The sequence below is a fragment of the Mizuhopecten yessoensis genome, unplaced genomic scaffold, assembly GCF_002113885.1.
Source record: "Mizuhopecten yessoensis strain PY_sf001 unplaced genomic scaffold, ASM211388v2 scaffold4449, whole genome shotgun sequence".
NCBI classification, from domain to species: Eukaryota; Metazoa; Mollusca; class Bivalvia; order Pectinida; family Pectinidae; genus Mizuhopecten; species Mizuhopecten yessoensis.
The window spans coordinates 315,523-329,597 of record NW_018405552.1 but is presented as its reverse complement, the minus strand read 5'-3'; the positions used below and the strand labels follow the sequence as shown (position 1 = coordinate 329,597).

At 37.3% G+C, this 14,075-nt stretch overlaps 1 protein-coding gene across 1 annotated transcript; it reads right to left on the bottom strand.

Annotated features, from left to right (window-relative positions):
• Positions 1–7,546: 7,546 nt before the first annotated feature.
• LOC110449063 (protein NYNRIN-like) lies at positions 7,547–8,278 on the bottom strand. The gene has a single exon (XM_021495649.1). The coding sequence runs from the start codon at positions 8,276–8,278 to the stop codon at positions 7,547–7,549; it is 732 nt and encodes a 243-aa protein (XP_021351324.1).
• Positions 8,279–14,075: the final 5,797 nt, after the last annotated feature.

Sequence of the window (14,075 nt, the reverse complement as noted above, 5' to 3'; positions counted from 1 at the left end):
TTTATTTCAATAGATAGTTGGTTCAACCTTTCATTTAATATCGATGTGAAGAGTTTACCGAGACAAGAGATCAGAGTAATTCCCCTACAATTATCGAGATCATTTACATCCCCCTTATTTTTATAAATTGGTTTAATTAACCCAATAGTCCATGATTCTGGGATTATACCTGTGTCGAGAATTACGTTAAAAAGTTTTACATATATAGGTAAAAAAACAGTCAATAGTAGTTTTCAAATGTTCATTGAGAATCCCGTCCGTTCCACACGCTTTATTATTATGGAGTTTATTTACCGCCTTTTTATTTCTATTTCAGTAATTGTACCGTTTAAGATGATGTCATACATACTATCTTCTATAGCTGGTATCTCAAAATCTTCAACTTCGTTTTCGTCTGTGTTAAGATTTTTTAAGTAATCAAATAGTTCATTCAATGGCATATTCAAAGTATTATTTTTGTTTTTCCCATCAATTTTATTTAAAATATTCCAGAACTTTTTAGAAATCGGTTTTAGCAGTATTTCTTATTTTCCCTTCTAATAATTCCTGGTATTTAAGGTAACACGTTTTCATCGTTTTTCTATATTCTTTACCTTTTTTGTTTTTACCATCTTATAGTTTTGCTTCGCGTTGTTAAATTCTCGCCGTTTCCGCGCGCATTCTTTTGAAACCCATGCCTTATTTTTATCAATGTACTTCATGTTTATCTGTTTCTTCGTCCAAAACACTGATTTACATGTATGCCCAAATATGTTCTCTATTTCACTTACAACTTCATCCAGATCTCCCTTATCAGTTATGTTATCTAGCTTTAGCTGTAACCTACGTAGTTGATCGTTATCATTTTCTTGAATGAACTTTACAAAATTTTCTTTCATATTCGATTTCCATTTCACACCCTGTTCCTGCATATTATCATAATGCCTTGTCTGTTTTAAATTGTTTTGTGTGTTAAAGCCACATTCGAATTCAAGACGGCAGTGTACATCAGACAATACAGGGTCAAAATCACATACTTCTTTTATAATATTGAATAAATCCGCAGATAAAATCAGATAGTCAATTAAACTAGTATCACGACAGGTTGTTTTACCAATATATTTATCCTTTCCGATCCTCCCATTAGCGATATACAAATTCATTCTTTTACATAGATCAATTAATTTATACCCAAAGTTATTTGGCTTGAACTTGTCCTTACTAAATCAATCTACCGGTACATGATACATGTATAGTTTTTCATAATCATACAAGTAAGCATACAGTTCATCACTTTCACTAATGTTAAAGTTTTCGATCAAACCCTGTTCTGCGACAATACAGTCTGGGAGTGTTTTAGTTTTAGCGTTAAAATCCCCCAGTAGTACAATGAGAGTATTACTTTCCGACATAAGTATCAGTTCCTTCTCAATTTCAGTAAACACATCATTATTTTCGTATTTTTAATTTTCAGGAGGTAAGTATACATATCCAAAAGTAACATCTTGTTCAACACATAGACCTTTTTTGACAGTGTCATCCATTGGACATATTCAATTTCAGGAGAGTGGTAGGCAGGTTCAAGTTCTTTATTACCTTGGGTCGTTTGACCCATCGGTTTCAAAAGTAAGATATATTTACAATATCTACAGACAATACAATACAATACATGCAATACATACAATACAATACCAGCAATGTACAAACAGTATGGAGAGTGTAACAAATTAAGTTAATTGGTTTCTTCTTCAGGAGAGTGAAATTTTAAATAGCCTTTCAATTTCTCTCTGTAAATAATTACAATACCACCAGATCTGTTTACATAATGACTTATGTTTTTGCATGAAATTCACAGTCATTTGGTAAGTCTACGGTATCATACTTGTCAGTTTTACTTTCAAGTATAATAAGTATATCATTAGATTTGATCTACTCTACAAATTCAGGGATAATAAGTTTAGACTTCAGATCACACACATTCAACATTTCGATTTTGAGTCCTTCTGGACGACCTCTTGTAGCGCCCCCCTAATGTGGGGTTGCCCCGGGGGATAGCGGTGGAGGTGGATGAAGCGGTGGCTGATTTCCCTGGACGTCACGTTCGTCATCCCCGACGGTTGGGATTTTGTTACAGAATCTTAACCCTCGCCTGAGATAACCTGATCTCGCTCAGTTACAGGTAATAGATGTTATAACACACTGCCACGACAAGAACACTAGACGCCTTGTAAGCATTAAGAATATTTTTCTCATAGAATTTCTCTGGTTTTGTTTTAAATGTAACTTATTTTTACGTATAATTTACCGACAATACATAGTAGATTTCTGTCCAGAACGAAGTACGAGAACAGGATAAACCAACCATTGTTGGCTTTTTTTGTATGTTATCCCATGTATATGCGGTTGTGTCGGCCGTACATACTGACTAATAGTCATACGTTGTACCTTAATTACCCGGATGGGAGTTTGGATTTTATTCCCTAAAGGCGCTGTCATGCCATTCTTGTGAATGTAGATAAATATGGTACCTCTACACACAACTGGGTCGTTATCTGATTGTTGAGACTGCACTCCGACAGATAGAGATACCAGGCAGTAACATGATTTGTTTTAATACGTGTGTCTATTTCTGGAAAGACCCTGTTAAAAAGCTACATAATAAGTCTGGGTTACCAGTAGCTTGTGTTTTGTTGTCAAACCAGGGTTCATAATAAAGATAAATAAGGAATCAAAAGACAGTGTGGCCTGTTTCCTTCAATACTACTGTGTTATTTAAATGACTGCAGAATAATATATCGATACAACCAAGCTCATTTGTTGTTGGGCAAGTAAGTTAATAGTTAGTGTACTTCAAGCGATAGAAAAACAAAACAGAGTTCAACCAGGAATGTGTTTGCCTAAATGAGCCTAGTGAGACATTTCAATTATATCTGTGTGAACTGCTTTTCCAGATCTGACCGCGATATATCGAGTAACGATCAAATTACCTATTTAGTCTAAGATTACTCCATGTAATCAGAATATTCCTTTCTTCTTTTCTTAGACAATTTGCAAATAAGAAAAATGAACTTTTCGTTAGAAGTAATAAAACCTCTTTCGAATAAAAAAAAAATCTTTTATATGTGTAACCCTGGTAAATACTAGCCGCAATATATCGCTCGGCTATAGAGAACTTCTCTTTAGCTCAAACGGTTGAGCGTTAGACTAGTAAGCCAGAGGTCTCGGGTTCGATCCCATGCGGAGGTAGTGATTTATATTTAATTAATCATGCGCTCTGTTACATTGGCGCCCAACGTGGGGCCCCGGGAAAAATACTCGGCCTTGCTCCACAAGCATCGCTGTTACCCCTGGAAAACTCGAGGACGACTTCTTTCCTGGAAGGGGAGTATGTAACCCTGGTAAATACTAGCCGCAATATATCGCTCGGCTATAGAGAACTTCTCTTTAGCTCGATCGGTTGAGCGTAAGACTAGTAAGCCAGAGGTCTCGGGTTTGTGCTGGGGAACATTATACAATTATGATATGAACCTGAAAAAGAGTATGATACGAACACGTCTAATCAAAACCCTGATATGAATTGGTATGAATCTTTTTCAGCTTTAAATCATAATTGTTTTGACCGAGGCGAAGCTCTGTTTTATTATACACTCATTTTTGTATTGTTAAAATTTACTGGAACGAGGCTTCGTGTACAATTTAGCCCGGGTTGAATCAAACAGTTCGGCAACGTAGATTTCGAAGACATCGTCAAGAATCCTTTTCTTAGATAAGCATGGAGGACACGCACTGCGTGTTCGCTGGCCTTTTTAGAGTAAACAGCTTCTTTATCCTTGAGCAGTTTAGGTAACTTTCAGATTTAAAGGAGGCGAAGTGTTCGCCAGCAGCTATCCTCTGTTGTCGTCTGACAGATCGCGTTCCGGTCTAACTGCACATGCGCATGTGCTACGACAGGTTCCGTGGAATTTCCTATACGCTATATTTAGAAGTCGATATTCACCGAATAACCAGTCTACATGAACTTTTGAGAACTGGTCACGTGTATAGGATCCGACCAATGTGATTGCGAGTAATGTTCAAGCATTTAATAATGTACCATTATGGAATTTTGTGCTGGTGAATATGATTGGATATGAACATGAAAAAGTGATATTGACCGAGTCAAAGCTTTTTACATTTCAAGGTTGCATGAAAATTGTCGTTTTACACGGATAAATGCCACCAATCTTGATTATGTAATATAAAGGATCGTGCACTCGTTTTCATTTCACATGAAATTTATGAAACTCGTCACGAATATTTCATTTGGACTCGCCAGAGGCTCGCTAAATTGAAAAATTCTTAGACTAGATTCATAAATCTCAAATGAAATGGAAACTCATGTAAGATCCTATATACAGCAAAAAACTAGTCTGCTTGACAATAAAGGGCAACTTTGGCAATACATTTCCACATTTTTTCCAAAGACGAATGATAACAATACGGGCCTGCCTCGTTTGTAAGTTTACAAATATCCTTAAAAGCAACTGTTTTTGTCTGTTCTGCTAGTCTCCTAACCAAGCCATGATCTAAACTTCTTACTGGAGTTTGTATTTCTATAAAATCAGTATAACAGTCGTATTGAGACTCTTACTGAATATTTAAACAAATTAAAAGATATTTTAATCAATTATGGACACTTTCAAACATAAATATTTTATCAGACATCTTGAGTTCCTTACACTCAATACCTCATACTAAACGGAAGGAAAGTTTCCGTTCTCTTGTAGGAGGAGTGACCTCAGTCATCGTATAAGTCAACCCAGGTTCTAGTCTAGGGTTCCACGTGGTTCCTAGCGTACAAATGAACAAGTCCCATATAACGTTTAATAGACTTTATTACAGAAGATAGAAGTAAACAAACATGTACACAAGAACACGACGAGGGCCCTCACCTACGGCCACCGCTGGGACACATACCTAACATAGCGGGTCAGCTACTTGGCTTCGCCCGGGACATACACAAACACAAGTAACGTTGTACATTCACACCCACCTTATAGAAACAGACCCGTTAAGAGAAGGACAGACAAGACAGACGAGTTAGATTCAGCTCTCAGAGCTACTACATGTACCTAACTGAAGATTTGCATTGATTGATTGATTGATTGATAGGTTTTACGTCCGCTTCACTACCGCGTATTTCGGTTATTCAGCAGACGGATAAAAAGATTTGCACGTGTATTGCCGTGTTTATACTAACCGGCAGCCAATGACAGCCAAGCTAACACGTTGGAGTCGCGAGCCAATCAGCTAAGGTCTAGCTTCTGGACAGTGACGGAAATAGGAAAGTAAATAAACAACATGGACGACACGAGTGACAGTCACAAATCCCAGCGACAGTAATGCATAAACAACAGGCACAAGGTATGTAATACAGCTTCACTTCATTAACGCCCTCACACAATCACCGATCCACATGCACACCCCGATAGTAACTTGCATGCACACATTCATACCAGTATAGGCTTATACACACCCTAACAACCCGTACTTCTACACACTTCCATTTCTTTTAGAAAAACTAGCTACTTGCTATTTTTTCCCTACATAAGTATGCAACAATTTACATAAGAGGTTGACGTTTAAACACCGTCTATCATAAATATATAAATATATTACGATTAATCTCATGTGGACATATGTTACGATAATCTCATTTAAACCTGTATAATATCTGTACAACAAGACCTAAACTTTCCAACATTTAGCAAAAATAAAATTATCAAAAATATAGTGTTATCACAAATATATAAATCACGAATGAACTCTCCATATAACATAACAACAACAATGATATGTCCAAGTACCTGTATAGCAGAAGATAAGGCCTTTTAACAAAATAACAAAACAATATATAACTTTACATTTCATTTTTTTTCTAATGCCACGCATCATCGACGTAAGCTAGGAGCTCACTGTCATCAATGGAAAGTATCTCCGACCCTGGGGTCACCGACGACCGGATTGGGATGCTTATATTCCCTGTAGAAATGTATCTGTTGTTAGGCACCCTCTCCCCTGGGGCTACCATCCTCACAGCTTCTGCCGCCTCAACTTTGTGCACATGCCGCACATGGCGAACAACGTGGTTCTTCCTTATATGGAAAAAAACTGCAGCGAGGACACCGCACCCTCTACACTGTCCTCGCATGTATTTCAGCCCAATGACGAAGCATGCCGGAGTATACCTTTATTTTTCGGACTCCACACTCGGTTACAGGACATGACATCCCTCCCTCTACCCAAACGGATCGTGTGTCCTGCTGAATCACAGCGATCTCCTCCTCGCTCACAAGTAGATCCAAAATATCCATTTGGCTAAAATTAATAATTGTTAATTTGGGATCAGGCTCACAGCCTTCTTACTAGTGTAGTAAAATTCAAACAATAAACTTCCAGGCCTAGGCCTTCTTGTTTAACCTTATTAATTATACTTGACTGGATATACATGTAATAATTCATGTCGTAATATTTATTTCAGACTCTAGGCCTTCTCATCCAACATTATAAGTTGAAACTTACTGAATATACTAGTGGCTATTTGTAGCATAGCAAAGAAATAAAATATATAATTTTAACATTTCAGTTTAATTTCCAGATACACAACACAAGAACGCCACAAAACAAACGACAAGACAAACACAACAGACGGTATCTGTAAACTACAGGGTGGGGCTGAATTGGACCTTGGGCCGAATTTTTCTTCCAAATCGACTGTACTTAGTAGGTACAACAGGAGGGGTAGGAGGGGGAGATACTTCCAACCGGTCAAAGTCACTGTCACGGTCAAGGTCATGGCCAATGTCAAGGTCAATATTAAGGTCAACGTCATGGTTGGCTTGGGGAGCTACAGCCATGTCAGACATGAGCTCATCTTCTGTATTGCCTTCTTCCCTCCAAGCCACATGAATCGACCCCATTCATAAGGTTTTAATTGGTGTACATGTACCGTTGTAGAACGGCCACTGGGTTTAATCTGTATCCAATTTGTCAGTGGGGATTTTACACCTACAACTTTGTATGGCCCTGTCCATCCCTTCCCTAACTTACAAGATAAGGAGGATGGATACCATCTCCAGACAAAATCACCAACCTCATATTTCCGTGGTTTTAACCCCTGATCATAGTGGTTTTTCTGCCTTTCAGCTGAGACTTTTAAATATGTAGCAACAAAGTCAAAAGTTGTACACATGCTATGTTGGAGCCAGTTAACATACAGGTTGGGGCAAACAGGGTATTGCTCAGGGGAGGGAACTCCGACAACAATGTCCACAGGGCAAGTTGTTTCCCTTCCCAGCATAACCAAATTAGGGCTACACCCAGTGCTCTTCTTAGCAGTAGCTCGATATGCCATAAGGACGTAGGGTAAGTGATCGTCCCAATCGTCGTATTCAGCGTTCACAAAGGTCGACAACATTTGAATAAGGGTTCTATTGAACCGTTCCACCAGACCATTCTGTGCTGGTCGAAAGGCACAAATATTTTTCTTTTTTACACCTAATTTCTGACATAGAAGGGTAAATAGCTTTCACTCGAACTCAGCTCCACGGTCCGATAAAATTTGAAATGGAACCCCGAATCTACTGATAAACTCAGAACACAGTTTGTCGGCTATCGTTACAGCTGTATGATTAGGTAAGCCATGGGCCTCGACCCATTTAGAAAAGTAGTCGCACACTACCATTATACAAGAATGGCCATTAGCAGTAACAGGTATACCACTTAGTATATCAATAGAAATCCTGTCTAAAGGACGGGACACTTGAGCTAAGGTGGGATGTAAAGGAGTCTTTCCCATACCAGGACCAGGTTTACGTCGTGCACACATATCACATTTCCTGCACCATCTCCCAACGTCATCAGACAAGCCAGGCCAATAATACCTTCTCTTTATCTGAGACAGGGTTTTATCCCATCCCAAATGTCCTGCAGTCTGACTATCATGGAACTCATACAGAATCTGTTTTCGAAAACTCACTGGAGCAAGTACTCTGTCATGGGTATTGCCGTCTGACCCACTGTCCTGTACATACAATAACCCATTCTCTAGCAGGGAAATGTGGTCCCACCTTTGGCAGTACACCCGTATTTCATATGCTAACCCATTCATTTCGTCCCGTTTTTGCTTTGTAGACCTAACAGCTTTAAGTTGCTTTAACTTGGCTATATAAGGGTCACTGTCCTGCTCTTTTCTAAGTTTTTCTATACCCCATGAATCTAACCAGTTGGTAAATATTTGCTGACTTTCCCCCTCAGACATGTTAACTTCATCTTCTGAGGAAGAGACAACATTTACCGTAGCAGTTATACAGTCTGGGCATGTTTGTCTACCACACTACTTCTTGGGTCTGCGGGACAGCCCATCAGCATTTCCGTGCTGTATACCTGGTCGATGTTGAATTTCATAATCGGACATATCAACTACGCTTATCCATCTAGCTAGTAAACCCTCTGGCTCTTTGAAATTTTTCAACCAGGTCAAAGCAGCATGGTCAGTGCGTATGAGGAAGTGGGTGCCCCCAATATAGTGCCTAAAATGCCTTAAGAAGGTGACAACAGCAAATAGCTCTCTACGAGTTGTGCAGTAATTTTGCTGTGCTCTACTTTTTTACTGGCGTACTCAATGACACTTTCCTCGCTATTCTGCACCTGACTGAGAACACAACCCATTCCAAAACTACTAGCATCACAATCTAATATGAAAGTACCCGTACTTTATTGATATGAGAGAATAGGACCAGACACTAGCAGATCTTTAAATTTTTGAAATGCCTTTTGACATTTTTCATCCCATTGGAATACTTTTCCCTTCCTGGTTTCCTGGTTAATTTTGTTAAGGGAGCCGATATGTCTGAAAAATTGGGGATAAACTTCCTGTAATAACCCGCCAAGCCCAGGAAACTTCTAATTTCTGATGAGGAACCAGGTTGTGGCCACTCCTTGACCGCTTTATTCTTCTCGAGGTCACAGCTGATACCAGCTTATGAAACGACATGGCCAAGATAAGAGACTTGGGTCTGGAAAAGGGTTCATTTTTTTGGTTTAAGTTTAAGGTTTGCTGTACGAAAGCACTCAAACACACACACTTCAAATTAGACATGGCTGACTCAAATGAGGACCCAAAACAGATTACATCATCAAGATAGCAAAGGCACTTGGTATCTTGCTTCGCCCGGGACATACACAAACACAAGTAACGTTGTACATTCACACCCACCTTATAGAAACAGACCCGTTAAGAGAAGGACAGACAAGATAGACGAGTTAGATTCAGCTCTCAGAGCTATTATCTAACTGAAGATTTGCTCGTGTTTTGCCGTGTTTATACTAACCGGCAGCCAATGACAGCCAAGCTAACACGTTGGAGTCGCGAGCCAATCAGCTAAGGTCTAGCTTCTGGACAGTGACGGAAATAGGAAAGTAAATAAACAACATTGACGACACGAGTGACAGTCACAAATCCCAGCGACAGTAATGCATAAATAACAGGCACAATGTATTTAATACAGCTTTCACTTCATTCACGCCCTCACACAATCACCGATCCACATGCACACCCCGATATTAACTTGCATGCACACATACATACCAGTATAGGCTTATACACACCCTAACAACCCGTACTTCTACACTCTTATCATGGTAAACTGTGAAAGGCGATATCGATAAATGGTTTTAAATTATTTTGAAGTATCTGAGAAGAACAACAAACCCAAAACTAAATATATCAAGGATAATATTGTGGAAATGTGCGAGTTTATGGTTGAAAATAACTTTGTAACCCCGGTGGCAAGACCATCCAGCATAACATGAGACTAAACTTGTTGAACAGTTTACAAAAATCTACAGAAGTCAATTTCATACTCAGATATTTCGAACGATGTGCTTTCCTTAAACAATAAGAAATGTATTGTTCCAGTCGATACATTCCTTCTCTTGATACCAAGAATATTATTGACTAGTCTAGCACATTAGTCTTCCTCGATCTGCTGTTACAACACACACAACAAGGTCAGTTTGTTACTGAGCATGAGTTGTATAATTAGTTGGGCGAACTCAATTTTCCTATAGTGATATTTCACTTTCGTAATAATAGCATCCCTGCTTCTCGAACCTACGTATTTACATGTCGAGATAATTCGGTATCCAGGAAATTGCTCCGATTATCATTAGTACTGTTATAGATGACTGATGACAGTGATACGAACAGCAAAGGGTTTCCAAACATCCAGGTTGATGATCACAATTAACAAGTCTCATCCTCGCCATCATAATATCATTGGAAACTATGCTATTTCTTTGTGTGATATATAGGTCGCTGCTTTGTCTGTTCAAAGATCAATAATGAGTCTTGTGATATTATGAGGGTGTGACATTAATTGGATTTGACCTAAATTTACATGGTGGTGGTCGTCAATGAGGCAAAAGAAGTTTGATCTTCCAGAATAATTAATATTTCTATATCCAAATGTGAATTTTTCCTTTGCTCATATGTTATCCTAGTTTAATTAATTTTGAGGTTTTGTTAACACCTTGTTATTTTATTATTCTTAGTTCTTTTTAATGAATAATTACTGGTTCCGAATGCAAACACATCATACAAGCATAGAATCAACGCAGGAATTGCAATTTAAAAAACAAATGTCCCTTTCAAATTGACGAATTTCAATTATCAAAGACAGCTGGTAATACTGTCCTTGATTACTATTTGTGTTAAACACAGAGTTGCGTTGTCAACGATTACCCTTGAAATTACCACTGCAAACTGACGATATTGAAAATGGATTACCTAATCAGAAACTTACCCGTTCTGTCGCAGTTATCCTATGAGATTTTCTGTATTTTACTTTTACGAATGTATATAGATTAATAACAAAAGTAATATTTTGGTTTGTATTGTAAGTTTAATGCTTTTGAATAGGCCACTGAATCTTTAGCCAAATGTACACTGATTCCCGAGACGATTGCTAGTGACCTACACGTACAAAAGAAAAATATATCTTTAACAAATCCGATATGGTCGGATTAAATCGCGAGCAAATATATCCTACTCGTCAATCTTTATTTGTTTCATTGCCAATATCAACCTGGTAGCTATTGAGGAAAGGTTTATGAAAAAATATATCCGGTTCCATAACCTAGGCCAAGTCAATATAAAGATCAATTGCTACAAACACATTCTAGCTTCAGGCATATCTAATTGGATTCGCAAGAAAACACATCGTGATGTACAAAAGATGTTGTTGATCAATCGGAACTGATCAGTTTGAACTGCGAGCAGATTTATCTCGTTTGTAAATCTCCGCTGTTTCGGGTTTTAAATGTATTGGAAATAAAAATGTGAAAAGGCTAATATGCTGGAAAAAGATTGTAAGATTACCTTGACATCTTAGGAGACTTTGTTAATGATGATTAAACTGATTTAATATATAAGTCCAATTGCTAAAACTGTGTAGTTATCTTCACATCAGTGTATGTATAGGAATACCAACACGACATTGTGATTGATTGCAACGATCTTATTTTCGGAAATAAAGGACTCCAAAAACATTACATGATGGACATCCACAATATAGTGTCCTGTGGTCTGCAGACAAGAACGTTGGTTTAAGTTTAGTTCAACAAATCTTACCATTGGGTCAGGTGTTCGTCACCATCACAACAGAACGACTTCCATGTAGTGTGTCACTTGTTGGTGTTCTGGTAGCTGGATTGGTGCCCTGGTCACTATATTAGTATTCCGGTCACTTCTGCAACAGAATAATTGCTGAATATTGATCTTTCGGAAACTGCTGACGTTTATATAATATGGAGGATGTGGTCGAATGCTCGACTAGTCACTAATCAGAACAAATAATAAGCTTTACTGCCTAGCGATAACATAGTGTGTTATCCAACTCGTAAATTTGAAAAATTCGGTTAGCTGAGGAGTTTTGTTATCAAATAAAACCTAATTACACACCAGTTGAAAAAATATCAATTTAAATGTTTTTACACTGTTTTCAAATTTCTGAGGTAATAATGTTCCTCGCGTGATTCACAAAACGTAATCTAAATGTAGTAAAAGGACGGTTAAAAGCTGATTCTGACGTGCCATCAACGCAACGCCAGTTTAAATTTTAAATTGATAAAACTAGGCTTGAATATGAACAAATCAAACATTTACATGGAAACTCCCGAACCAGTACAAGGAGACTGAGACCATATGTTCAGAAAGAGTAAGCGTCTTCTGTTTCTTCTACGAGCCCCAAAGTGTAACTGAAAATGTCTTTAAAGCACTCGAATGTAGCATAACCTGATATTTATGTTACTGATATTGCAGCGCAGACCGAGTTCGCATCTATGATACACGTTGTTTTGAGTTGATTATATTTAACTCAGACCTCAGTCAGTGATGAAGCTCCGATCGGTGAAGTTTTATTTCACTGTTAACGTGAAAAATGATTATTCAACATTCAATAATTTGATGTATCTTTAGCATTTCTACGTTTACAACACTGTATACAGTATAACAAAGTACAATTTACCCTGTATACAGCAGTGAGAAGTAATCATCATGTATATAGTAAAACCTTAGTACACTGTATACAGTATAACAAAGTACAAATTACCCTGTATACAGCAGAGAAGTTATCATCTGTATACAGTAAAACCTTAGTCACTGTATACAGTATAACAAGGTACAATTTACCCTATATACAGCAGAGATATCTTATCATCTTTATACAGTAAAACCTTAGAACACTGTATACAGTAAAACAAAGTACAATTTTCCCTGTATACAGCAGAGAGAAGTTAACATCTGTATACAGTAAAACCTCAGTACACTGTATACAGTATAACACAGTACAATTTACCCTGTATACAGCAGAGAGAAGTAATCATCCTGTATACAGTAAACCTTTAGTACACTGTATACAGTATGACAAAGTACAATTTACCCTGTATACAGCAGTGAGAAGTAATCATCATGTATATAGTAAAACCTTAGTACACTGTATACAGTATAACAAGGTACAATTTACCCTGTATACAGCAGAGAGAAGTTATCATCTAAATACAGTTAAACCTTAGTACACTGTATACAGTATAAAAACGTAGAATTTACTCTGTATACAGCAGAGAGAAGTAATCATCCTGTATACAGTAAACCTTTAGTACACTGTATACAGTATGACAAAGTACAATTTACCCTGTATACAGCAGTGAGAAGTAATCATCATGTATATAGTAAAACATTAGAACACTGTATAGAGTATAACAAAGTACAATTTACCCTGTAAACAGCAGAGAGAAGTATTCATCATGTATACAGTAAAACCTTAGAACACTGTATACAGTATAACAAGGTACAATTTACCCTGTATACAGCAGAGATATGTTATCATCTTTATACAGTAAAACCTTAGAACACTGTATACAGTATAACAAGGTACAATTTACCCTGTATACAGCAGAGAGAAGTAATCATCATGTATACAGTTAAACCTTAGTACACTGTATACAGTATAACAAGGTACAATTTACCCTGTATACAGCAGAGAGACGTTATCATCTGTATACAGTAAAACCTTAGAACACTGTATACAGTAAAACCTTAGTACACAGTATACAGTATAACAAGGTACAATTTACCCTGTATACAGCAGAGAGAAGTAATCATCATGTATACAGTTAAACCTTAGTACACTGTATACAGTATAACAAGGTACAATTTACCCTGTATACAGCAGAGATATGTTATAATCTTTATACAGTAAAACCTTAGAACACTGTATACAGTATAACAAAGTATAATTTACCCTGTATACAGCAGTAATGTAATCTTCATGTATATAGTAAAACCTTAGAACACTGTATACAGTAAAACAAAGTACAATTAACAAAGTACAATTTACCCTGTAAACAGCAGAGAGAAGTTATCATCTGTATACAGTAAAACCTTAGAACACTGTATACAGTATAACAAAGTACAAATTACCCTGTATACAGCAGTGAGAAGTAATCATCATGTATATAGTAAAACATTAGAACACTGTATAGAGTATAACAAAGTA